This window comes from Gasterosteus aculeatus, chromosome 9 (genome assembly GCF_964276395.1).
Source record: "Gasterosteus aculeatus chromosome 9, fGasAcu3.hap1.1, whole genome shotgun sequence".
Lineage (NCBI taxonomy): Eukaryota > Metazoa > Chordata > Actinopteri > Perciformes > Gasterosteidae > Gasterosteus > Gasterosteus aculeatus.
Window position 1 is genome coordinate 13,480,490 of NC_135696.1, and position 27,797 is coordinate 13,508,286.

The following is a 27,797-nucleotide window of genomic DNA, read 5'->3' on the forward strand; positions in this document are numbered from 1 at the left end:
GGAAACGATCTAGAGAGGAAATCCACCAATAAAGTCACATGTAAGTTAAATTTAAAAAACGCAAATTAGGGTCAAATACTGCTGGGTTTTTTTCTTTGGGGATTTTCACCGCTTGTGGTTCAAGAAGGGGGTTCATTTCCACAATTTAAACAGCTGCACAATGTTATATAGTAATTTATAAGTGTGTAACGGTTTATCGGTATGTACGGTATGTATCGGTAAGTCACTTTGAAACGTCACAATAGGAAGTCACCAAGTTGTAGTTATAAACAATTCAACAAATGAAAGTAAGAGTGAATAATCAGTGAATAGTGACATAAATCCACAAAATAATCCATACTCCACTTTTAGTAAGTAAGGTGCAGTGATGATGAAAATAAATAGCAGTAGTACCAATCATTAATGATGCAAACAGCTGCACAAATACAGTGGCTAGGAAGCTCACAGCCCTCACAGAACAGACTATGCACATTCTTTATTGGATCATTCCCTACAGGGAGCCACAAATTACCCCCCATTCAATTGCAACAACAAACTAATTGTTAAACAAATTCCTCACTCCATTTGTGCAACTTCACATAGCTCTACATAGGCGCTTGTGTAGTCTACATCATTATACTCACTAATAAAAGTGCACTCATTGCTCCCCGGGTGATAGAGACGATACATTCGCTCCAATCAGTGCGGTTTAGAGACTTAGTGTGTGTTAATGATAGACGTGTGTTAATTCAGTGAGGCAGAGCCCAATCAGAGGACAAACACAGCTCGACCAGCTTAAGAGATATCCACCTGAGGGCGCCATAGAAAAACGTTAAACACAGCACACAGGTTAAGCACCTAATGAGATATGCTGGGAACACAGTCACAAAAGGTTGTTTCTCTCTTATGTTGGTTTTAGGTGCTTTACACTACGAAAATTGTCACAGTATTGATGAAGAAAAACCAGCACGATCACTGTTACAATGCCGCAGCATGCTGGACAGGTTTCAGCAGTCAAGTTCATTGAGATTAATTTGAATTGTCTCATATTCAGTTAGGGGGAAATAATATTTTTAAACACAGTGTATCAGCAAAGTCTGTTCTTTTTCCACATACAAAGGCAGACTTCCGTAATCTAAAAAATCATCATCCAATTGTGTTTGACACAGATGTTATAATGTGTTTTCTTAAGTTATGCACGACCCTACATTAGTTAACACAACACATAGAAATGATTGACTCAACTCTTCCTACAATTATTTACTGGTTTATAACCTAACCCAATGTGTTCCTTAATCCATAGTGTTACTGAAAGTGATTCTATCTATCGATGGGTATTTATCACTATATTACAGTTATTGTGTCTTCAGGGTTGGAGCTTCTCTGCTCCCAAGTGGCAGTCGAAAGTTTTCCTTCAACAGCAGGAACACGTTCATGAACAACCCACAACCCCAAACGGCTCCCTAAGCCTCCCACCCCCTCACTGGTAGAACTTTATTTCTGTGTCCACGGTATCAAAAAACAAGTCCCCCAGTTCTTCTCCTGGTATCTCTCCACTCAGCATGGCTGAGATCTCGCTCAGACACTGCGACTCCAGTTCCCTCAGAATCCCAAAGACAGATGAACCCTCGTCCTGGCAAACCGAGAGAGAGAGAGAGAGAGAGAGAGAGAGAGAGAGAGAGAGAGAGAGAGGTCAAACAAAAGCAATACATTTTGCATTTTGTATGTTTTAACAGAAACAAGCAACAGAGTCATTGACCTGACGCCTAAACTACGGCCAAGTCCAACAACAAGTACATATAATGTTACATAGTAACAACATGTACATTTGTGAGAATCCAGAATTCAGTTTCAGTCTTTTGAAAGTCTGGAGCTAAACTCAACCAGGCGTTAGTGGTGGGAGATGCAGACCAAATGACAGTAGTTATCTGTCAGCTATCACACACCTCCATTTACTCTACAGGCTAATCTTGGTGTGTACAAACTCTTGTTGCTCACCAAAACAGCAGGTAACAGTTGCGTTCCAATTCCATACTACATACTGATGATGAAACACATCAGTATGTACATGAAAATGTACTATATACCAATTGCCAGAGTAAACTGTTTTGCAGCTGGTAATCTACCATCCAATTTAATCACGGGAAAAATAAATCTATCCATTTAACTGCTATCTATAAAATATAAAAATCCATGCACCTTAATACATTAATACAAATGTCCACAGCCAGACGAAATCGTAAAATAATAAAATTATTACACGCTGTTTAAAACGCATCACGTTGGCTAAACGGCTTAGAAGGAAAATGTCACTTTGTTTTGAAGTGCTAATCCTTCCCGTGAGGTAGTCGTGATTAAAACCCTGCTTTTTGGCTTTGAACGTGTCCTTGTACTGTGCTCATTTTTAGCCTGCTACTCTTGCCATGTGTCTTCTGTGCACTAACTTGCAAGGCCCTGGTTTGTTTTACTCTGCTCAGTGAGTCTAAGTTGGCTGTAATTTATCACCAATAACTGAAAAACAATAAAATCCATTCTGCTTTGGATGTATTTTAAAAAATGAATAAGAGCTTCCAACTCTGCCAGAATGTGCACATCACAATCATTGACCCAGGTCGTCCATCAGTCCCCACCGGGTTGTTCTCCATGGTGCTGACCGCCTCCTGGTGGGCCTTGTACAGGTCATGTCTTCGGTCCACCTTGCTCTGAAAGCGAGGCTGCTTCCTGACGGGGTCGTCTGGGCCAAACTGTGGGGAGACCACCCTCAGCACCGGGGTAGAAAAGTCCGAGAAGATAAAAGGCTTGAATATAGACCTAAGAGTAGGGACAGGAAGGAGAAAAAGAGACGGAAACTCCCATCAACACAAAGTCAAGACAGAACGCAGAAAAGGCTAAAAAGGAGGAGGGAAAGAATGGAGGGTAGAAAGCAGGGACACATGTGTGGGCTTAAGGCCGTGTTCACACTTGACCTGTCTTTTTTTAATTAGAAAAACATTTTTGAGCGTGGGAATTCTGCAACATCAATAACGGGAATCTTTCTAGCGATACATCATCATCCATTGGTTATCGACTACTTATTGTTAGCTAGCTATTATGGCGAATGAAATGCAATCACTTGCTTTAGCTTTAGTTTGAGGAATCTGTGAACAGCCGTTTATGGCTGCATGAAATCCTCCTCATAGGGAGTTGCTGCAGCTCGCATTCCGCAACCTGTTTCAGGAGCTCCGCCCAGGCGACGCTAGGTTTCCTTCTTGGTCTATTTTGAGGGAACCGGTAATTGAGGTGGTAGGTAACTAGGGAAGGTGCATGCGTACTTACCCTCCTCGTCCTGATTGGTCAACTGTCAGAAAGGCACCTGATATCACCTCTACTAAAAAGTGGAGAAAATTGGGCGGGGCGCTATTTTAAAAATGCATCTGCTTTTTAAAAAAGTGTGAACACGGCCTAAAGGTATTTTCTGTGTTTCATGTTTAATTGTGTTGACTGTGTAATGTTAATTTTTCCTGTTTGGTTGAAGTGTGTTTCAAGTTTTTAGTCGGTGGTGTTGTTTTTAACATTGAATCTGAACAAATCACGATATTAGAAATCCAATTGATATAAAAATCATTTTTGTGAGCCAATAGCGGCTAAAGATGAATGGATTTTGCCATTGGTGTAAAGATTTGTAATTCTCTTTAGTTTTTTTATTTTGTTTTCTAAACTTTACTCGGTCAAGGCGTGTTTAAGGTGTGACATACTTGCTAATTGCTTGCAGCGAAAATAATTATGCCTGTAGACTATGGAATGTGTCAACTAAAGCGTAAGACGTTTGGATTGTGCAGTGGAACTTGCAGTCCTTGCCTGTAGTGATTCATCAGTAAAAGGCTTAAATAATGTGTTGTTTATATATCCCCCTCTCTGTTAAAAAGAACAACACACAGAACGCTTTTTCTGCACTATAAGGCGCACTTAAAAGCCTTTAATTTTATAAAAAAAACGACTTTACATATGGATCAATTGGTTATCAGTTGATCCATACTGGTTGTACACGGCGCTCAAGGCGCTCGGCCAAACATGCCAAAGCTCGGTCTACGACGGCGAGATGCTGAGCGGCGCTCAAGCGCGTGAGATATGGAGCTTGTTTCAGGGCGCGTCGGAGAAACCAAGCTGTTGTTCTCGCCGAGCACTTCATGAGATTAAAGAGCGAGAGACGGTGCCCTTTTCTTTACAGTAGCTGAACCATCTTAACGGGGAAAATAAGCTATTCTAAAGGCTGGCGCATGTTTCTGCTTCTGTGTCTGCGTCGTTGCGATGACGCACTCGTTTCAATTCATGGTTCTAAAGTCTTGCGTGTGTTGCAGAGCAAATCACCGCCAGAACAACAGGTGGAGTAACGTGTTTTTGTGAAAGACGACCTAGAGAGTCACGTCTTTGTGTGTGGAAGTCGTTGGTTTGTTTGTTTATTTATCATAGACTTTATTGCCCCGTGCATCGCCACTGCTGCTTTTCATCGCGGACACATTTGTCCCGTATTTTCCTCCACAACTTTGTTCCCCTCGACCGGCAAACCGCCGTTTGCGGAGATCTCCTTCCGTGAATCGGGAAGCCGTCCGCGCGTCCTTATAGTCCGCCAATGACGGTTTGTATAAGCGGTCATATTTACGCATTTCTACCGACAAAAGTTCTTCAATCTGATCTGTTTTCTTGTAAACATTCTTCCTTTTAATAATGGCGGTATTGTGCTATGAACCTCACAGCATCGATCGGACCCTGAAAGCACCAAACCAACGGGGAAAATAAGTTATTCTAAAAGGGGCTCTTGGCAGGCGGCGTGGCCGGAGAGCAGCCGAAGATTTAAGGCGTGTGTAAGTTGTTGTTGCACAGGTGTTCCGGTGTGGGGGCTTCTGTTGTGAAGGGGGAGATGGAAGGAGAGGAAGTTGAGGTGGTGTTCAACTGGGGGTGTGGTGAAAAGGGTGATAAAATTAAAGTTGCGGCCGGTTCGGCGCAGAACTGGAGCTCCGGGTTGTTTCTTTTGTTATCGACACGAAGTATAGGCGCACCCGAACCACTCGGCTACATGTGGATGGCGAGGGGGGCGGCGGGAGCGGACGCACCTCGCAGCATCGATCGGACACCGAAAAGCACCGTCTCCACCTCCCCCCCATCCACCCGCCCCGACATCAAAACTTTTGACTGCAGTATCTTATGCGCCTTATAATCTGGTGCGCCCTATATATGAAAAATGATAAAATGATAAAATAGGTCATTGATTGAAGGTGCGCGTTATAACCCGGTGTGCCGTATAGTGCGGAAAATGCGGTACACTAATTGTAATTTCATGTTGTGATACTCATGGTTTATTACGGTCTTAACAGCTGTTGATAGTCTATTCAGGGACGTACCGGGAGGGGTCTGGGGTGGCGGTGAAGAAGTGGATGCAGGGCAGGCTGGGGTCTCTGGGCAGCACAGATACCATGCTGCCTGTGGTGCAGAATCCTCCAGAATCCATGCAGATACCGCTGGGCTTGTCCCTCAGAATAGACATCATCACAGCTGCCGTCACTGAGCCTGAGACCAGAGAAAATGCCGGAGAGACGAAAAAACAGTAACTATCATGTTCAAATGACTGCTGTCTATGACTGAATGCTACATGGACAGTAATGCTGTAAAGGAGGGTGTCCACAAGCATTTTTGGAAATGTAGGACTCGACCACCCTCACCGTCGTGTTGCTTGAGTAGCTCTGTGCCTCCCTTGTAGCGCTGTTTTGCCAGCTCCATCCTGGCAGGCGGGTTCTCGGGACTGAACACCCGTGAGAAGTTGAACTCACTCTCGCCGTCCCACCAGCCCTGAGCCTGGGCCGCACGCCGCAGCTCTGGGTGCTCTGCGGTGACCTCCGCCCCGATGGTCAGCTGGTTGGAGATGTTCTTCACTCCCTCTGGGAAGAGAGAGTGGCCGTTGGCAGGTGAAGAAGGAAGTAGTGCAATTTGTTTTGCAATCCGAGAACTCAATGCATAATTCTTTTTCCTGAAAACGCTTTTAGCTATGCTAGTGTTTGTAGGAATAGAAGTGGCGGTCTGCCGGTTGGTCCACAATGGAGGTCCGTTCTGAAGAATCTGAACTACTAGATACGTAACAAATTTTAGTGATCCGTGACTCCATCTGGAAAAATTGAATTTGTTTAGTTTAATTTGTGTTTGGTCTACGTCCACAGCCTGATCAGTAATTTTGTAAGTGTGATGGGCAATGCAACTTATACCAAGGCAACTAAATGGTGCCTTTACTTGTTTTACTATTTTCAGCCTTGGATTAATACATATTTGAGGGTATCGGGACTCTGGACTTTTTAACCATCCGTGCTTACCTGTCACTTTTTGGGCCACCCACAGACGTCCAGCGGTTTCCAGGACCCAGGCCTCGTTGCGGTCCACCAGGAGGAAGGTGTTGTGGTAGCTGAAGGCCACGGGGTCCTCCTTGCACTGCCCCCCCTGGCCATGCTGCTCCAGGAGACTAGTGATCACTGTCAGTGCCGACCAGGCACTGTCGCCACGCTCCAACCCCAGCCTGGTGATGACGAGTCATGCAAGATTACTTAAAACAACAACGTTCACCACAGGCTTTAGTAATGTAGTTAGAAATGCTATGCTTTGATATTTAGGCATGTATCTTTCTTAAGTTCTTAACCAACTCTGTAGACCAGTTAAGCCTGTAGGCAATGCTTACACATACTACACTGCTATTTTCACACGCACAGATGAATACATAAGTGCTACTGTTTTCAACAGCATTTACTACACATATTATAAAATGACAACCTACACTCCGATCAAACCCTAATAGGTTTAAACTGTATTTAATTAGGATGCAGTGAATAGCTGATTCCAGTCTGGAGATTTTAATTATTTATTGGTAACATTAACATTATCTTTTTTTAAGCAATACAGAATCAAAAGGTTTTCTGTGCTGACCTGACAAGGTCCATGCCAAGCAGAGCATCTCCGGGGCAGACAGGCTCCCTGGTCCAGATCGCCTCATTGCCAATGCAGACCCCCTGGTCATTAGCTCCCATTTCAGCGCCCCACATCCAGGCAGGTTTGCTGAGGACGACGGCGCGGGTCCGCTCCACCTGAGGGATCTGGATGTATGTGCACTGCAGAATAAGAAGAATGCTGTGGTTCAAATTAAGGTCCCTTTGCATTGCACAAACTACTTCACTGAAATATGTACTTTATGCGGTATGTAAAGCTGAAACACGTGTCTGTGACAAACTTTCACATAAGTAAAATGCAATGGTCAAAATCCCTTCCTCTTGTCACATAAATGAACCAAATCATACTGATCTGATCAGTGATCAGGTCGATCAGTCAGTGTTTATTATACTAACAGTATAACACAAATGGTAAACACGTGTTTCTACGTGAGTCCTCTGTATAATATTTTACCATGTTCACACAGGTTCATTTGGAATATTAACATATTGTGGGCAAATATATGATTGAGGATTTGTTTTTAATGCATTTTCACCAATACACCGGGCCGTGTGCGTGTGCTGCACGTCTGTTAATATGCGTATTTCTTTGAATGACTCATGGGGCCGGTTTGGGACGCGTGGAGGGCAGGACCGCTTCACCTCCAGCGTGGCGCCTGCAGGGTGAGACGCTCCGGGGTAGTGGGCCACTTCTTGCACCTCGTCCCGGGGACGGTCTGCGTTCTTGCCGAAAATAACGTGGTCATCGCGGGAGCCAGGCGGCAAGGACACGAAACAATCACACGACACGGGGACCTCTGCCATCCTGCAGTTACAAAGAAACAGAACAAAAATGAATAACAACAGTCGTGTTTTGAGGAGGCGTTTAAAGTGGTCGCGTTTAAAATACGCACCCTGCTCGGACTGCCGAACTGGTCATGAGAGTCTGACCACGCGTTTGACATTCAGCCCGAGTGAGACTACACCCTGTTGACCATAATGTGCGTGTGTGTGTGTGTGTGTGTGTGTGGAGTCAAGAGGAAGAGTCTCCCTGTACTCCCCGCCCGGCTTTCGGCGGAAAAATCGAGATTCCGCCGGTGCAGCGCGCGTCCCGTTCACACAGGGATTAGGAGGCAGCACTTTATTGACTGTAATCTTCACAAATCCGACCGCAGCGTCGGTGTACCGGGGGCCACTCGTCGCGCGCGCTCGGGACAATTGAACCGCGTACAACCTGGAAATAAAAAAAAGCCCCGGAAAAAGTGCGCGGGTGGCGGATCCATCCGATAATAAGGGCCGCAAGCGCGCGCCCACACCGACGGTCACTGTCGGCGCAGCGACACGCCTTAATCGTTGCTTCGTGTGGTTCCGCCATTTTTTTTGGGTCATTTTTTAGTCTTGGGGGGAGGGGTTAAGTACAACCGTGAAGTTCAGGGTTTGCTAGTCTGGGAACTAAAATCTAATCTGCGAACGCCGCTACAGATTTACGTTTACCTTCTTCTGTTTTGTGTGTGTTTGTATTCGCCGGTGAGAGCGGGCGACCGGGCTGAGAGGAGGAGGGCAGGTTGGAGATGCCGGGTCACGTGACCGAGCGATCCAAAAGGTGTGTACTTAAAGGTCTCGTCTCGTCTGGCCGCAAGCACGCGGCTCACCGTGTCCACGACCTGGGAACGACTCCTGCAATCGTGATGTGGCTCCTCGTCGGGAGTCGCTGCTTCCGCCGCATCACAAACCCATTTACTCTCAATCTTTTTATCTTCGGCTTCATTTTTATAATCGTTTCACCACATTTGTCGAAATAAAATAAGAATACAAATACTTAAAAATATTGGCCCTTTCATATCACAGCACAAGTTCATGTATTTAAGTAAATACAGGGGAGGATTTGACTGCTAATGTGCTACCTTTTCTCTCAGTAATCAAAACCTGTTCGTAAAAATGTATACGAAAATCTTGAACATACAAATTCGTAGTGATACATACGAAATAAATACGGACTGCAACTGATGACGTCACCCTATTCAAAGTGAATGGAGACCTGCACCCCGTAAACACACATTGCAAAGTCTAACGATGTAAAATAAACGTGTTATGATTGCATTTTTAACGAGAAATCAATGTTAACTTGTAAGAATAGAATACTAACCCTAACCCCCTCAAAAAACCCAACATGGCGGAGAGACGTTCACTCAAGAATCCGACATGGTCCGCCATGTTGTTCACTCAAGGGGCGTGTTTAACCACCGCCAGTTCGTATGTATTGTTACGAATTTCGTATACATTTTTACGAACAGGTTTTGGAGATTACGTTGCAGTAGTTGGTGGAGACCAAAGCAGAGCTATACAGGAGGTGAATGAATATTGCACAGGTGATAGAAACACAACACAAGGATAATGTTGCTCTTCTAGATGTAGTGTAAATGGGTAGCTTAGTCGAGTTGCCTCCAAGTGGCCCACAATTCCTGAATACTCTTAAAGTGAACAGCTCTTAAACGCTATCCATAACTAGCTGCTGTTGTGTCTGCTTAAACATTAAATCCATTGAATAGATGCATCATCAGTACAGACTGAGTAGGGCAAAACTTCTTTCCAAACCCAAATAAGCCAAATCCGACTGAATAATGAAGGGTATTATAGGGAAATGTTATGAGCACACATAGAATTTCTTTCACTTTCAGTGTGAATGAACAATGTGTTTTGTGATGACTTGGATCACAGCAACGACTGTTGGTGGTTAATGTTAAAAATGTTTCAGACAACATGAAGTCAAACTAATAACTTCCCCGGTGCTCACAAGAGTTGAGAAAATAACTAACCTGCATTGCAGTGACGTCCAAATCAGACGGCTGTCGTGTCAGTAGTTATTGCTCATCAATATGCACGTCAGTTGTCCTCATTCCTAAAACTGACTCACGGTGGATCTTATGGCGGTGCAATCAGTTTTATGGCAGTAGAGTAATAACAGCTCACACGCACACCTGAGCGCATAGGGAACAGGGAGCGCCATCCAAGCCGATTTAAAATGTTTGACGTATGTTTGTGTTTTGACATCGAGCACCTGGGCCTTACTGGCATTCAGTTATGGCCAAATTTCTTAGGAGGTGTTGAGTTAGTTTTTGAAGCAGCTCGGTGGTGAGTGGCGCTCTCTCGCAGCCCAGCGGGAATGCTGAAGGCAACACGACTGAATACTTGAGAGGTTTCTGTACAGACAACCTGTTACCTGAAAGGCACCCGGCTTCTTCCACACCCTCTCCAGCCTTTCATCTCCTCCAGCATGCTGACAAGCACCGCACATCCTGTCTGCCCTCGCACACAAACAGTAAAAACACCATGAGAAGTAAACACCCACCTGAGCCAAACGCAGACACACCCAAACGAGACCTTGCACACACACACACACACACACACACACACACACGCTTCAATACAGCTGCAAGCACAGACACAGTTGAACTACAACCTGCTAGTGGGGGGAAGCAACAAATAAAATCAGGTTGATGTGATAAATTGTGTGATCAACTGATGGAAATGGAGATTAAATCAAGTAAAACCAAGATTGGATTCCTTTACTTTTTTGTAATAATTTATATTTTGAACCCCAGCTCCAGTGTGGAGAAGTGACTGCACCAATAGCAGAGAAAGAAATTGAGACAACAAATCCGGATAACGCTTCAAATTAAGACTGTCTGTGTTTGTCCTTCTTTAAGTGGCTGTTTTGAGTTGCGTGGACTTCATGCCGTTTAGTGAACTCACATATCGACACACACACAAACACGCACACACACACACACACTGTGCTAAGCCAAATAACTCTCCTAGAGCCACGCAGGCATTGTGGCCCAGTTTGTAAACCCTGCCATGTGAAGCGGAGGGCCGGCTGGAGGAAGATGAGTGGGTGTTATGGGACGGAAACAGCTGGTGAGAAGCCCAGAGGATATTAATCTGAGGGGGGAGACAGGATGGCAGGAGAGGCCGTCTAATAAAGCATGGTATTACTGCAGCAAAGGTGTGTGTGTTTGTAGGTGTCTGTCTGTCTTCCTGAAGGATTACTGGTGATCTAGAAAAGAAAATGTAGGGACATTTGTGTCCATCTGGCTACTACCAACTTTAAGTTCTGCGTTTGAAAAGAACATTCAGGTTTGAGTTCTCTGTTCATAGCTGGTAGGAAATCTGTAATCGGCTCCAGTTCATCCAGTTAATCCAGCAAGGCGCATTTCAAGTTTTACAACCCTTCACACACACACACACACACACACACACACACACACACACGCACACACAAAAAAGGCTTTTTGAAAATTAGATAAAATAAAGCATCCACATTTTCTCTGAGCAATTAAAGTTCCGGTTGAAAGGCAGAGGTGGAAGATGGGAGGGGAAGCTGGGCGGCATCAGTCGCACAGACAGTAATGACGGCGCCACTGCTGTTTAACAATCAAAGATGGGAGGCGGGGGATCGCAAGGAAGTCTCTCCTTGAAAAATACAGGTGTTTGGTACAATCAAAGCGCAGCTTGCAGAAATGACTGGGTTTGAAGTTTAAAGGGTAGGCAGGAGGAGAAGGGGGGGAGGCGTTGTGGTGAGTGAGTGAGTGCATGTATGAGAAAAAAAAAAGTGACTCAGTCAGAAGACGACTGTGGGCAGGTCTTTCCTCCGGGATTTTGAATAATTAACAAGGATAAGGAAGTTGACTACTAGGTGCTCACTGTTTACTTTGTTTAGATTTTTCCGCCTCTGGAAGGGAAGTGAGGCTTTAGCCGGCCTAGCTCTCTGGAGGCTGGCGTGTTGGCAGGAGGATTTGTCTGGGACAGCGGTGCGGTTCCCGTGGGACTAGAGAGGAGTCAAGCCAGCCAAAGGCCGGTGAATCAGAACCAACTTTATATTGGGAGAATCTTGTATACAAAACAGCTGTTCTTTAAGAAAAGACCCAAGTTGTACACACAGAAATACAAATCACACACAAACCGTGAGCTTGTGAATACAGACTGATGTCCCGACTAATCACTGTAATTAAAAATTACAATATACAATGTTAAGGTATGCTCAGGCTGTGAAGGACATGGGCCATTTTTTTAAATTCCAGTAATAAAAACTATTAGTTTATTGGCTTTCTATCATCTTTGGACTTCAGCTTTACATTCTTCGGAAAGTAATTTATGTTCTTTCTTCCCGAAAGATTGATACAACGCTCTATATAGACTTTGTCAACTGAATGGCTCCGGCCAACGATAATAAATAAACAAAAAACTTATGACATGTAGGTGAATTTGACTACATTTTGACTAGTTTCCATCACCCAGCTGGTATTGTTTTTACCTGTCGAACAGTGTGCATCATTAGAAAATAGAAAATGACCACAGAAAAGGTTTTGAGCACTGTTCCATATCTAGTATATGCATCTAGTTTCTGACTGGGACAGCCTCATAAATGTGCAGGATGCAGTCACTGAACTACGTGTTCATTTTTAAAGGAACTACATGTCTGTAGCCGAGCTCAACAATGTTCGAAGATGGGTGTGGTCCGTGCAAGAGGGCCCACGAGTAGGCGGGGTAGGAAGTGGTCGCAATATCGTCTGTGGTTAAAACAGTTTTCACCATTCTGCTCCCGAAGGACCGTACACACAATAGGACAATGAAAACTGCACTTTGAAGCACATTCATTTTTCGAAGGCTTCACGGCGCCAGGACGCCGTCGTCGTGCAAAGAGAGGGTACCTCGACTGAACAGCTGGATTGTACACGCACACAAATTCACACCATAAAAGATAAAATAATCCCAATTTAGAATATTTTCCATCTGGTGCTGCTAAACATTGTAATCCTGGAGTACAAATCACAAAATGAAACCAGCAAGAAAAACAAAATGAGTATTTTCGCTTGAGGTGAAGCTACTAAAAAAACAATTCCGAATTCTTGGAAAAGAATTCCACTATTCATGACGCTTTCAAAGTTCAAGCTGTGGCACACGCCCTGTAATACTCTGGACTACATCCAGCATCTGGATCTGCTTTATGTGTGCCAAGCATTTGTATTAATTGATAAGTACATTGTGCGTGCTTTCTACCGGTGATAAGTGACAACCGTTGGTGGAAAGGTGTGATCTGAAAACAACACGTCAAAGGTCAAATGTGCTGCAGTTATATAAATAGATGCCGTTTCACCGCTTTGACACGGCAAGGCTTTTGCTGGATTGATGACAGGAGGACGAGCTTCCTTGAAGGTTTTTAAAGAACTACAGACAATTTCATCTACAGAGCAAACGACAGAAAAAATATGCAAGCAGTAAATGATACAAAAAAAACCTGTCAAACAAGCTATCTAAACACATCTAAATCATTAGGAGAATTTGTAAGCCCCTTCTTGAATTTGCACTGTAATTTTATTTCAGGCAGTCGCTTTCTGATTGTGCTGCATTGTATTCATGGGGAAATATATTTAAAGATGTCTGTAAACAGCATTTAAACAGGGTGTGTGGTCTTTCTTTTGGAGAGATGATCCGTAGATAAAGCAGGAAGTAGATAAAAAGGTATATTAGATGTATAAGAGACATTTTCCACATTTGATTCTGAAGTTTTTTTTTATATGTGTCAGTGAGAAATTAGCAATGTTTCAATATTTCTGTCCGTTCTTGCAATTATATCAGAATGCTCTTTGATGTGCTAAATTCTAATTTGTGGTCTTGTTCTCGCTGGCCAAGAAATGCACTCCTAGAACATTTCCTAATTAGTGCGATGACACTTGTGTGATGTATAAATCTGCCAAGGCGCGTGCTGAATCAAGACTTTGTCTATATTTGCTGATCGCGCTGCGTTTCCATTATATGACCGACGGGTAATCAGTCTAAACTCAGTGGCTTCGGCTAAAGAGCAGAAGAGAGGGTAGGAAGTCACTTCCCGCCGGCCTGTCTGTGGTCTGTGTTTGTCTGTCGATTTGAAGCTGCACCACCAACATGTTGTGACAGGAAAGGAATTAACTCAGTGAGGAGACAAAATTAAAAAAGAGCCCTCAAAGGAAGATGATCTTAAAAACTCTCAAATGTGTAATGCACATTCAATGCCATTGCAATCAATTGAACTCTGACAAAGTCAAGATTTGGCCCTTAGAACAAGTCTTTAGTGGGCCTTTCGATTGTGATGCTGAAGACAGTTGGTACTAACATATGCAGTTTTTTTTGTTGTTCAGGACCTTAATAAGTAGAATCGGTGCACGGTTTTCTGCAAAGTAAGATCTGAAGATTTGCGTATTGCGCCTGTGTTTTGGCTCGAGCCAAACCACCTCTCAGGAGTGTCCGCAATCAAAGGATTTCCTGGTCTCAACGATATCTGATTCACAGGCTGCAGTCGCTTTACCGACCAGGTTCCTGCGTCAACGCGTCACAGTGTGTGAGGGTTCGTCTAGATTTAATACACTAGTGTAAGTACGACAGGGTCCAGTCAGACAGTACTAGGTTCCACATCTATTTTGGTTTGTGTTTTGTATTTAATGTTTTTTTTAAATAAAAGTGCTGCAAAAATAAAGTAGAATACATTAATACATGAATACATTAAGTAGAATAAATTTTGAGTGCTCCAATTTACCGGACCCCAACCTCCTGGGGACCAGCAAACAGCAAAAACAGAAGTTGTAATTTGACCCCCCCTACCCAAAAGTTTTGAGCTTAGACTTTATGAAACTGTTTTTCAAAATGTGTAGAATTCTAATGCTAAGAAGTTACAAAACCGATCACGTTACTTTGATATGAACCTAAATGTACATTTTGATAACTAAAATAACTGTTCTTTTCATGTTTTTATTTTTGAATTGTTGACGGAGAACTCTGGTCTTTTACTTAATCAAAAGCAGCAATACTAAACTAAAGAAAATAGTTTTGCAACAGTTATATTTCAGCAAAGGTATTAGCAACTAAATATATTTTAGACAGTTAGAAGTTTCACAAGTAATCACTTATGTAGAATGAAATCAGTTATGAATATATTATTGTCATCATTATGCATTAAGTTCTAGACTGATGTTGCAGATTGTCAAAGTGGAATTAATTTGAACGACCTCATGTGCTTTTTAGATTTTAACAAATACATAAATCCAATTCATCTCTTTTTGTGCGTATTCTTGTTATTTGTTAAATTCCTTGAATTTTACATGTTAACGTTAAAATATTTTATGAGATGAAATAAGACAATATGTTTTGTCTGTGAAATCTCAAACTGAAGATTACGTTAAGACAGCTGACAAATACATGTGTTGGAAAAAAAACCCTACAATAACTAGAATATTATCATAAATAATCATATCATCCTTTAAATATATACAATAGAAGCGTACAACGGGTAACAAGACAAACTTCGGAAAACTGTTTCTTAACGTTATACTTTGAACAGAGTCCCAACGAGCCGTTTGCTCACCTCCAGTCTCAGAAGGCGCATCTGCAGAGGCGGAGACGGCGCGGCGGCGGGGGGGCGGAGCCTAGACGCACTCAAGACGCGCAGCCTATCGAAGAGTTCGTCAGTACTCAGAGCGCTGCTTACCTGTGCGCCAAAACGCAGATGTTACCTCAGTTGGACCGTCTGCAATGAAGAAAACCAGATGAATATATGATGAGGATATTATTTTTCTGCGCATGTTTCTCGACGGAAGGAGGAAGCAGCAGAGCTGAGCTGAGATAAAAGTTCCTTATTCCGAAGTGCATTTATTCCCAAAAAGATAGTAGCAGTTGCTCCAAGGACAAACAGGTAAATCGGGATTTTTTTTCCTTTGCAATTACTGCGACCTACATTCAGCGTTAGCGTTATGTTTAATATTCTAAAATTGATTATCAATGAACTGTCTAACATTGAGTAATTTATTAAACTGCCATTATACATTATTGTATGAGAACATGAAAGTAATGTCCTATTAAATGCAGACAAAAAGAAAAACTTTATGTACATATGGAATAAAAAGAACATTTAGTACAGAGGCCATAGGAGCTGCTACCTATATATACACATTAATTAAGATTTATTCATTAAGATTTGTTTGTTTATTTATTGCTCCTTATTTCCCCGTGAAGAACTGCTTTAAGGTTTTCATAGGAATGATTCTGCAGGGAGCCTGTGAGATGTATCAATAAAAGACAAATATATAATACATGCAATAAAAGGAACATTTGAATTAAGATTATTTAGCACAAACCGTGCGTATACAAAGTATACGTGACAGGTTTTGATAATATCCATCCAATTAGTGTGGTACTTCAATATGGGCCTTCTGATTGGAGTTTTAATTCATTCTCTTTGATTAGCAAGCGTTATATTTTAGTAATAAAATATTTTAACACATGCCCTTATTTGATGGCAGAGAGATGGAATATTTGGAGGAAAAAGGAGGCACAACATGCTTGGGTCTCAAAGCTTATGTCTTTTACACCAATCTGGTATAGATAAATGAAATATAAGATGTCTACAAATGTAAGAGATAGAATAGAAAGATATATGTGCATTTGAGAAATAAATACTCAAATAATTTACCTAAACCAAAAAGTAGTAATGCCACAAAGTAAAAGACAAGTAAAGATATCAAATTGTCCTATTTGCAAAAATACTAATATGCAGAATGGCCGTGTTCCACATTATCATATTTGTGGATCATTATTATTGGTTGAGGTGGAACTTATGCTGTTGGGAAGTTTAATTGAAAAACAATGCACTTTTAATAAACTCAATGTGGGTTTTGAATTATTGTAATTCAGAAAATAAACAATAATTATTAGAAAAAAAGGTACTTTATTACATGTTCATATAGTACAATTTGAAGTGTAAAGACAGACCTCAAATTAATGTTGTTAGTATCTTTGCACCACATATCAATCTTGATAACCTGGATAGTAATCAAAGCTGAACTTGCTGACTCACATTTCGTAATGTCATTTGATTGTACAACAGGTTTAAGATTTGTAAATCAAACAATTTTCACATTAACTGCAGTGAACACTGCTTATGAATGAAGAAGTGTCTCACAGACCCTTAAATCAGAGGTGACATAAAGAGGTCATCCGTAAAAACCTCTCTAGTCTGCACTTTATCTTGCAGTTAGTTCAGAGAAGCAGAGATCAGCCTTTGCCTCTGCAGCTCTGTATCTCTCTCAGCGGTGCAACTGACATTTTAATTCATACATTTCAGTATGGAATCAATGTTGTACCTCATTATTGCTCCCACCAGATTTGTTACCTGTGGGAGGTCGTACTTTGGGCAACACACCGCTTGTTTGCGTCTGCTTGAGTATGTTTTTGAGGTGCTCACAAACAAAGGTCCCTGAGCAAAGGTCAGAGAGCTTTGGATCTAGCAGAAACGTTTTTGAAGTTCATTGTTGTACTTTCGTCTGACAGCTTACCTGACCCCGGTTGAAAAGGGGGCTTCCATCTTCTCCATCCATTTTGTCCTCTAAAGCCTAGTTTATGCTTCTGGGTTTTCAGAGCGACGCAAGGACACGCAGACGCAAGAGCCCCTTGCGTGCATGTGCAAGCCTCCTGCAGCGCACAAGGCTGTGAAATGTCTGCAAACTACATCCTTTACGGAGTCCCACATTTCCGTTTTCATAGCACAATACCGCCATTATAAAAAAGAAGAATATTTAAAATACGGGACAAATGTGTCCGCCATGAAAAGCAGCAGTGGCGATGCACGGGGCAATAAAGTCTATGATAAGAAACCAGTTGAATTGGTGAATTCAACTGGTGAATTGCTCTGCAACACACGCAAGACTTTTAGAACCATGAATTAAAACGAGTGCGTTGACGCAACGGTGCGTAAAGACGCAGACGCAGAAGCATGCGCCGGCCTTAAGCAGGAACAAACTACGTACTTGTAAATGCCATTCGACCCAGACTGGTTGGTTCCGAGTGTCCACAGACAATCAGCGCAAATTGGGCCTGTAAATTATTTATAAAAGTTGACGTCAAAATGTAATAATGCGAAAGTTGAAACAAAGAGGTGAGGAGTTTGAAGCAAGCAACTTATGTTGGAAAACACTAATCGTTCGGCTCTCGTATCAGAACAAAGGTTTGTCAAAACTAAGGAAGACTGCACTCGTGTTCTCATTTTAAAAATGAAGACGGATGTTTCCTCCCTCTTTTTTCCAACAGCAGACATGTAAACCGGGGTCTGTGCTGGATCTTGGTCGGGCAGGTTTTATGACCAAGCCTCTGTCATTGCTCAGTACCATCTTCCTCCACCCAAGCTGCCGTCCCCCTGGGGGCCCCCCTTGTGCCAGCTGTTTCCCTTAGGAGCTCGTAGCGCTCCCAGCACTTTGGAGAACGGAGGAGGATGCTGCTGTCGTCGCTTGTTTACGGTCATGTCACGAAGAGCAGAGTGGGCCATTCCGTCGAGTGTCTGAGTCGCATTCCCAAAAGATTAGAGAGCAGCGGCTCTGGCTCCGGGCCGACATAAAAATAAATCAGCTTGACCTTTAACATCAGGCCTTTCATTTGGGAATTCCAAACTAATTGCTTTACAATTTCATTGCATCTACAAGCATCTCTGAGTTGGTTTGTGCGAACCTTTGTGTATAAACCCCTTGGTTTTGCTGTATTGACCCAACAAATTGGGATCTACCAAGGGGGACCCTTCGCTGTCTGTCAAAGGGACACCACCGGTGTGTTGAAGCACATGCATGCTCCTCCTCACTCTAACGTAACTACACACCAGACAGTATGTACGCCACTGGAGCCACACCCCTTTTTCGGGAACCTTTGCTATACATGATAGTAGATATAGTTGATATAACAAGGGACTCGGACGTCAACCTCGAAAGCTTTAGTTGTCTCTACTATTTCCTGCTCTAAAGATAATTGTGGATGTTCGAGGATGTGGGTGTGGTAGAAGTCAACAACATTGTTCGGGGCTAGAACATGTTTGGAGCCAAGTACCGGTCTTGCAAGCTGGTAGCTTCATGTCATAGATTTCTACAGTCTGGTCCAACTTTAACAAGCTTTGTGACACCTTTGGAAAAATCAGAGCCAGGATGGGGACGGGATCCTGTTTTGGAGCGTGTGCCCCTAATCATACGCATAAAGCAATGTGATTGCTGGTCTCCCATTCTCAGGCCGTGTAGAGGCATTCTGCCGTTTTTACGGGGCTCCTTTTGTAACTGGCCTGGAGGGCTGTTGTTGTAAATTATGTGTGATTCATAAAAAACAGGTTCCCTTGTCTGCCAGGTTTCACAAACCTCAGAGACGTACAAATAGACTTTGGCCTGCAGCCATACCTCCCTGGAACTTCTTCTTTTACCGAACTGCTCGCCTGTCAACACTCCCCTTCACTCTCGTCCCTCCCACAATCTCTCCAGCATTTACCCCCCCTCCCCGCCTTTGCTTCTGCACAGGGCCAATGATGTTGTTTTCTTTGCGCTTGTCTTTGACTGTCCTCCATGGGAAGTACCTGGCAACGGATGCATGTGGCAGGCTTCTGCCTGGACACGTCTGTCTCCCCCTCTCTTCTGTCTCCTCGACCATGCAGCGTGAGAACTGCAGTATCCATGGCAATGAAGGTGGTGTGCTCAGGGTTTAAACGTTGTAGACAGGGAGGCTTTAGGCCTGAAAGTCTCACTTCTGAAGTTCCGAAACGTTAGATCAGCAGAAGCTCAGCAATTTCAAAGCCTTTCAGACTTGAGAAAAATGACCTCAAGGCTTTAAATTCATTGCACGTGGTTCCGTGAAGTCATTGAGAAAATGCAACTGAGTGAGAAGGTCTGAGTTGATACCATTTCTGAAGGTAACAGTTTGTCTGTTCTTTATTTCTGCAGGTTTTTTCCATCCTACCATGCGCTAAACTCCTCAGCATTACCCAGATAAAAAGTAAACATCTTGAACAGCCAACCTCATCGGCAGTCTTGCACCTGCACGAGCTTCTCCCATGGCCCACCCGTACGAGCCTTGGTTACGGACAGCCCCACCGAGTGGCAGCCAAGAAGACATGAACATCCCCTCCTGGTGGGACCTCCACAGGGACGTCCAATCAGGGAACTGGATAGACCTGCAGACGGGGCAGGGTGTCAGCTTGCCTTCAGTAAATCAAGGGAGCTCCATGGGGTTGCAGCACTCTTTAGGGCCCTACGGATCTGACCCACAGCTGTGCACCCTACCTCCTGCTCAACTTGCTCACGCCTCACATTCATCTCATCTATACCCCCAGGATGGCTTCAAGATGGAGCCAATGGCTCCTGAAATGCTGCAGCAAGAACCGTTCTCCATGGAGGAGCCACAGGAGAACACTGTTTCTGCCCGCCCCAAACCGCAGCGCCGCTCCTCAGCCAGAGGAGCCGGCCAGGCAGCGTGTCGCTGCCCTAACTGCGTTCACGCTGAGCAGCTGGGCCAGAGCACCGACGACAGCAGGAGGAAGCACATGCACAACTGCCACATCCCTGGTTGCGGCAAAGCGTACGCCAAGACCTCCCATCTGAAAGCTCACCTACGATGGCACAGCGGGGACCGTCCGTTTGTCTGCAACTGGCTCTTCTGCGGCAAGAGATTCACACGCTCCGATGAACTGCAGCGACACCTTCAGACGCACACTGGTGCTAAGAAGTTTAGCTGCTCATTATGTCCTAGAGTGTTTATGCGGAACGACCACCTGGCCAAGCACATGCGCACACACGAGTCACCACCGGGACACGTGGAAGAGAGATTAAATGGAGAGGGGAGGATGGATAAGGGCTTTGATGCACCTGAAACTCCTCAATCCTCCTCAAACGTGTCCGGGTCAGATGCCACGGAGCCTCTGCTGAAGCTGAAATGTGAGACAGACCCCTCAGTCTCAGGTGTGACAGGGTAGACCGGTTAATTTCTTCAAACTTCATAAGAGTTTTATTTGTCTGTTGTGTTTTGCTGTCATAGTTTTAAGATAGAATAGAGAATACAAAAAAGGTTAGGACAAACTTTTTTCTGATGAAAGCTGGACAGAGAGAGTGTTCGTCTGTGGTCCGGTAAATTGTAAACTGGGCTAACTCAGTGATACTCATTACAAACATTATTGCACACAGAAAAAAAAAAAATTTAAACTTTTTTTTAATACAACTGTGTTTAAAATGGGAGGTGGCTAAAGGATTGCTGCTCAAGCTACAGAGACCATTGAACTAAGAGAGTGGGATGAGTTTAATAGAAGGTGGCTTGTTAACTTGTTTACAAAGGAATTAATCAAACGTGTCAATGGAAGTTTTGGAGAGTTGTTTGACTCCATGCTTAATATAAGAATTTTAAGGGCAGCATGCCAGCTTTGGCCAGCTTTGAACGGAGAAAAGAGACAGTGATACTTAGTTTTTGTCTCCAATTATGTGTGTGTAGTCTACTCTGCGAGGTGTGATCAGACACTGGAATACAATACAGAATTGTATCATTTTAAAAAGGTCAATAACCATTTGGAAGGTTGAAATGCGTACCACAAAACGGTGTGTGTATGTTGGTATGCAATAATTAACGCTCTGGTTTACATAAACAAAACACAACTGTACAACTGACATAATACTGTGCTGTGGCAACTTGCCATAATGTTGATAATATCCTATGTAAAAATGGTAATTCCATCCACTACAAAGAAGTGTTCGTTCTGGTGCCACCTTAGGTACGATGGCCAATCACATGTTAATCAGAATAATCACGCAGTGGGAGGATGTGGACGTTGGTTCTAGGTTACCAGGTGGACCACGACTATGCAAACGAACATGAATTAAGTGTGACGAAGATGTGAAAAGAGGAAACTCACAAAATCACAACTAATGTAAACTAGAAATGAAAAGTGGTTAGAGCTGCTGAGGAAATAATGTGATGCACTTGACTTTTGGCACGTCAATAATGACAATAGTGTAAACTGAGCTGTGTGATAATTTTTGCTGAACATGGACAAAAATGCTGCATGGTCAAATGAATCTGTTACTGCTACTAACACGACTCCACAGGTCCGTCAATACAGGCTGCTGGTGCAGCTCAATGAAACTCGATTGGGACATTTTCTACAGTCGCCTCTGCAGTCACATAATGTAAAGGTGAACTAATCGCCTAATTACTACACTAATTACTCTCACACAACTCAGCGGTGTTTTTGATATTTTAGGATATTTGAGAAAGTTTGGTTTTCAGGCCTCCAATTTTACCTTTTAATTCAGCCTTGCCATATCTTTGCACGGCGATGAGATATCAATTTTGTAAATACAGTTAGTTATGTTGTCATCACATGTCTAAAGAGTAAATCGGCTTTGATTAAGGCAACAGAAGATCTTAAAAGAGCTGTTGTTAAATTCATGCCTGAAGAGGTTCCGGCGGTGGTTGAAGCAGTAGGTTATCCTACCAATAGTATCCAGGTGTACCTCATTTAGCCCCAATCGTCAGCAAACAACGTGCGAGGGGCTTGTCTATCAACATACTATATGAGGAGCCGTTGGTGTGTCAGCAGTTCTTTCATGTTCAATGACATAACTCCTTCAACAAAACATGTTTTGAAACATCTCTGAATTAGCATGCAGAGAACTACTGTGTTAGCATAGAATCAAATGTAGGTTTAACAACACAAGCATCAGAGCAAGCATCACTTGTTTGAAATAGTCAACTTTCATAATCAATAATATGTGATTAGTAGTTCTCTAGCAAGCAGTGTAGGCAGCTTTACAGTTTAAAATACTATTAGGATGTATGTAACCCATCACAGACACTAGGCGGAGATTTCTATATATTTAGGGAGCTTGCATTATTGGAAGCTCACAATTGCTGTATTTATGTAAAAGAGATAATAAATGGAAGACTATGCTTCACATGACATTAGTCAATTGTTGTGTTTTGACTATTTATATTATTTCTAATAATAATAGTCTTATTTTATTTTGTTCAGTAGAATAAAATGGACAACTCTATTATGGATTTGTTGATGTAGTGAATGTTTAGTTGACTTTTAAAAAAGTTCTAATACTTTGAATAAGTTAAGTATCATGGTGTTATAACTTGTATTTAATCTATTTTTGTCCTTTTAATAAAAAAGAAATATATATATTCTGTGTCCATGTTGAATATTTATTTTGATCAAAGATGTGCAAATTTGTACTTAAGTACCACCGACCCACTATTATTACTATTATTATTATTATTATTAGCATTTATAATAATATTATCATCATTATCAGTATTAGTAGAAGTAGTAGCAACACGTGGGATGTCTCTCACAGCCTGTAAATGTTTATCAGATATCACACAATTAGATGTGGCGTTAGAAACCTGAAAGGAGTATGAGCCACTAATTAACGCCGTAACAACCCTTGAAACACGCACAAATAAAAAGTCAAAGCGAGGCGTATAGCTGATTGTTTTGGTTTATTCTTGGCGATGGTGCTGTAATGTCACGACATAACGATAGGGCGCCTGAAGCCACTTAGAGAGCCGGAACCGGAAATAGAATCATACAAAACCGGAAGTATATGAAACAAACAACTTAACGTTCAGGCGTCCGTGGCTCCATTTTCTCACTTGCGTTGAACTTCGTTGTTCTACCCGTTTCGGTATAGACGGTTTGGTCTTTTTCAATTTATCGCTGAATTGAAACCACAAAGTTTCCAAGATGGGGGGCGGCGATCTGGTAAGTTTCTCATCCAAAACCGGCGCCTTCTGTTCAGAGACGATTGATACCAAACTCCCGTTTAACGTTACATGTTCGCTAGCCTATTGTTTTCTACCTGTGTCTGTTACAACATGAAGTATTACTTACTGTAACTAGCTCCAGTTTATCAATATTCACTTTAACTTCGGACGTGTCCTATTATTTTAATAGCGGTTGCGGTAGCTAACTTAACTAATAGCGTAACGGCTAGTTTGCGTTAGCTTAAGGTCAACTGACTGATCATCCAAAACAGTTCACTATTCGTATGGATGTATTTTAACAAGGTGGTACAATGACAGGTAATTTAAGAGAGAACGGGTCTGCTCACCAATAAAACGTACTAAGGTTACTCGTTACAGACGTATCAATCCTATATAACGTTAGACACACGTTCAGAGTTAACTGTCAAATTGACGAATTCAATGATTTTCGTTGGAATATTCAGTTTCACCATCAAATATTTCCTTGCCTAATTTACCAGAAGAGGATATTTCGTCTGGTACATTATTTATTGTATATATTTGTCTGTTATAGTCAGTGTGTACATGAATAATTGTTTTCTTTCTGCATGTCCTGCATGTACCCAATGCTACTCAGTTACTAAATGTCAACAATCGTTTCTTCTTGCAGAATTTGAAAAAAAGCTGGCATCCCCAGACTATGAAAAATATTGAGCGTGTTTGGAAAGCTGAACAGAAACATGACGCTGAATGCAAGAAAATCGAGGAGCTCCAGAAAGAGCTGAAAGATGAACGCGCTCGAGAAGAAATAACAAGATTTGCACAGCAAGCCGGTTCCATCAAGTAAGTTCTGATATTATTATGGAAGTAATTTTGTTGTCGAAGAAAAACGTAATGTCAAAGTCAGAATATCTTATTTCATTGTGTAAGGAAGAAGGATGACCGCCTGGACTGGATGTACCAGGGCCCTGCTGGTCAGGTCTCCAGAGATGAGTATCTTCTGGGCCGTGCCATTGACAAGCAGATCACCGACCAATATGAGGAGCCTGAGAGCGGTCCATCTGCCGAGACTGGCCTCCTGCCTGGGTCCATTTTCAACCCCACAACTCCTGCTTCAAACCTCGACCTGGCTGCCAAGATCAGAGAAGATCCACTGTTTGAAATCAGGTTGGTATAGTCCTTATTTTTTGTAATTTGTTCTAGAAATATGCCTGAAGTTGCAATTGTACTATTTATGTTTTGTTGGTTTTCTGAAGGAAACGTGAAGAAGAAAAGAAGAGAGAGGTGCTGAGTAATCCAGTGAAGATGAAGAAAATCAAAGAAATGGTAAAAATAAAAAATGACTTTTTCATGTATTTTCTTTCATTGTATCTTTTGGCAAAGTTTAAACTAACTTTATTGTCAAACAGCATTTGTGTTTGAGATTTGTTTAGTGTCAGGGGGGAGATTGTGAAGAATTTCTTATTTCTCTTACAGCTGCGCCAAAATCTCAAACAGAAGGAGAAGAAAAAGAAAAGGAAGAAGGACAAAAAAGAGAAGAAAGGGGACAAAGAGAGAAGAAAGGAGAAGAAGCATAAGAGAAGGAGTTTAAGTTCCAGCTCAGAAGAGGAGGAAGAAGAGAAAAAATACAGGTAAGGGGATTGTTTTCTATTTTCCATAGATGTCCGCTTGATCAGCAAAGCCCACTGCACTGATTTTATCTGTTTTTAGGTCACATTCCCGAGATGATTCTTCAGCCGATACTAAAAATCGTTCCCATCATCATCATCATCATCATCACCATGCAGGCTATGGCCTACTGGTTAGTAAGCAGCAAGGCAATTTTTCACCATGTCTTCCATTCTTGCTCTGGATCAGAACCCATAAGTCCTAACAATTTATATCTTCCCTCTTAGCTGCCTGCTGGCAGACACCACCAGGCCTCATCTCCCTCCAATCACTCGGGGCGCCGTGGGAGGAGCCGCTCTCAATCGCCGCACAGAAACAACAAGGAAAGTCACTTCAACTCGTCTTCAGACAGAGGTGTGAAGAAGGTCGAATCGAGAGCCTCCAGCCAAAAAGGCGAGCGCTACCAGAGATCGAGGCACCCTGTGTCCAAGTAAGACTTCTCTTAGTCAAATGAAGATTCATTACCTGCCTGCATTCAAACACGTGCTGATAATGTTTATAAGTCAACCATTCCTCAATAAAATGCAGTGTTGGAGTTTCTCTCTGGTATTTAAATGTAAATCCACAATTTTCTGCTGCCACAGTATATATCTCTTTAACCGTAAACTTTTTTAGTAACACAACATTTTATTCAGGCTAAGACAGAGTTATTCTACTCGGTATATTAAAAAAAGGGGGTAAATTTGCCATAAAACAGTTTGGTAGCTGTACCATTTATGTCTCAAGTTACTGAGCGTATTAATTTTATTATGCTTACTCTATGGTTTGGTTGAAGAAACCAGTTTTTCAGAGCATTGTCGTAATTACCACCCACATTGAATTGATTCCTGTAATTTTCTGTATGATATAGGAAGCTCTCTTCAGATGAGCTGGAGCGCAAGAGGCGGGAGATGATGGACGAGGCCAAGCAGAGGGACGAGGACAGGGAGAATAATGTGAAGCGATACAAGAGGCAAGATGAGCAGGAAAAGCAGCGAGAACTAAATGTCAAGCATGACCGCTATGCTGGCTTCATTCAGTAAGTTTCTGAGCAACTAGGACACAGATAATCAAGGGTTGTGACATGCATGTCTACTACAACTGTTATTAGTGTTTTATACTCAAATAAAGCCTTGCTTGAATCGTTCGCTCCAGTAACAAATCTCCTTTTTTTCCTGTCGCAGTAACATGAAACTGGACAGCGCTGCAAGCTCTACTGTAGAGGACCGAGTAAAGAGGAACATCCACTCCATTCAGAGGACAGCAGCCTCACTGGACAACTTCATGAAGAGATGAAGACACAACACATGTATAATACAGATGATCTCAATAGAAAAAGCTCGGCAACCAAATGCGACACCCACTCCTTTATCTGTCTTTTCAATGTATTGAAGCAGATGTGCATTTATTAATGCATTGAGGTTTGATTGTGGTGGGAATCTGTCAGGAGTTCAAACAAGGAACTACAGGCTCCTGCCTACCTACGGATGCTTTTATTTTGAAAAGTATTCTCCATTATGGTAACAGAATGTATATTCATGGCTATCATGGCTCATCTGTTACTTTCTTAAAAGGCCAATACCCCCTTTTAATGTTCATGTAATCAGAACGTTGTACACTGTATTGTTTTAGTTTTTACTTGATAGTGTGACCGGTTTTTACAGGTTTTGTAATATGTTTGTTACTTATGTGAGTGGCACATGTAATAAAAACATATTCCCCACTTTGGCGTTAAGATACTAAAAGAAAAACCACCATCAAACATAAACGTGGCTAAATGTCAACAACAACACTTTATTGCTGGAACATATCAGGTCCAGCAACATAAATGTCCTATTTTATACCATAGCACAGTACCTCTTATATGTGATGATGTGTAGGGACAATTTAACTAACGGTTACAAAATCCTCAGTTGTAGGACTTCTATGACTCAAACATCACCCAACAGTTGGTACTAATACATTTAGCCAAGTTATTCTACCGCATACATTATATTTAGTCGTTTACGGTTTACTAGCCCTTGGTAAAATATTTTTTTTGTTTTGTTGTCATTCGTTATTATGCAACTAGTAGAACTAACCAATCATTGGGTGCAAACTCAATTTATTTTAGTAAACTCTGACGCAACAAATAATTTACTCACATTACTGGATCAGCTGTTTCCGCACTCGTTTTTCTCGATATCTCCGGACAAAATGACACGAGCAACTAAACTTGCACAATTGGATCAAATCTGGAGAACTCCTTAATTTTTTGATATTACATAGGTTAGAATATAGATTGAGTTAGTTAGAAATACTTAAAAGAAACTGTATTGTTTCCGGTTTGCAAACTGTTCTTCGTCTCATTTTAGTGCCAAATAAACACCATGCGGAGTCTCTGGCGCCAACTTCTGACAACAACGTTACATTGCAACTGAGTTTTTTGGGTCGGTGTACCGACACGCACATTATGGACAGTTATTTTTGTCCGAAATATTCACTAGAAATACGGTTGACCATTAAATAAAACACTGCTACTGACAATTAAGTCTTACAAAGCACATTTCAAAGTATGGAACTACACCTCGGTTTTTAATTTCACTTTAACGCCCATCGAACAAACTATGCACGCAACGATCGCCTCTGACGATATCCTCCAATGAGAGCAGCGTTTTGCACCCG

General features: G+C 42.3%; 3 protein-coding genes across 7 annotated transcripts; 2 read left to right on the plus strand and 1 right to left on the minus strand.

Moving 5' to 3' along the window:
• Positions 1–424: 424 nt before the first annotated feature.
• Positions 425–27,488, minus strand: scrn2 (secernin 2). Of its 5 annotated transcripts, XM_078108946.1 has the most exons (10): positions 27,278–27,486; positions 15,319–15,480; positions 10,141–10,220; positions 7,584–7,746; positions 6,922–7,103; positions 6,318–6,517; positions 5,676–5,891; positions 5,358–5,523; positions 2,610–2,790; positions 425–1,612 (listed from the first exon to the last, which is right to left on the minus strand). In XM_078108946.1, exons 2-10 carry the CDS (start codon positions 15,337–15,339, stop codon positions 1,460–1,462), a joined length of 1,362 nt encoding a protein of 453 aa, XP_077965072.1. In that variant the 5' UTR covers positions 15,340–15,480; positions 27,278–27,486; the 3' UTR covers positions 425–1,459. The 5 variants fall into 5 exon arrangements, with proteins under 5 accessions (XP_077965072.1, XP_077965073.1, XP_040043386.2 ...); XM_078108947.1 differs by lacking the exon at positions 10,141–10,220 and having other exon boundaries at positions 27,278–27,488; XM_040187452.2 differs by lacking the exons at positions 10,141–10,220; positions 15,319–15,480 and having other exon boundaries at positions 27,278–27,478.
• On the plus strand, positions 15,318–22,925 carry sp6 (Sp6 transcription factor). Its single transcript, XM_040187480.2, has 2 exons — positions 15,318–15,645; positions 19,694–22,925. Exon 2 carries the CDS (start codon positions 19,804–19,806, stop codon positions 20,719–20,721), a length of 918 nt encoding a protein of 305 aa, XP_040043414.1. The 5' UTR covers positions 15,318–15,645; positions 19,694–19,803; the 3' UTR covers positions 20,722–22,925.
• cwc25 (CWC25 spliceosome associated protein) lies at positions 23,324–26,856 on the plus strand. The gene is made up of 9 exons (XM_040187473.2): positions 23,324–23,505; positions 24,157–24,329; positions 24,417–24,653; positions 24,743–24,812; positions 24,963–25,117; positions 25,197–25,287; positions 25,382–25,584; positions 26,005–26,172; positions 26,318–26,856. Exons 1-9 carry the CDS (start codon positions 23,488–23,490, stop codon positions 26,427–26,429), a joined length of 1,227 nt encoding a protein of 408 aa, XP_040043407.2. The 5' UTR covers positions 23,324–23,487; the 3' UTR covers positions 26,430–26,856.
• Positions 27,489–27,797: the final 309 nt, after the last annotated feature.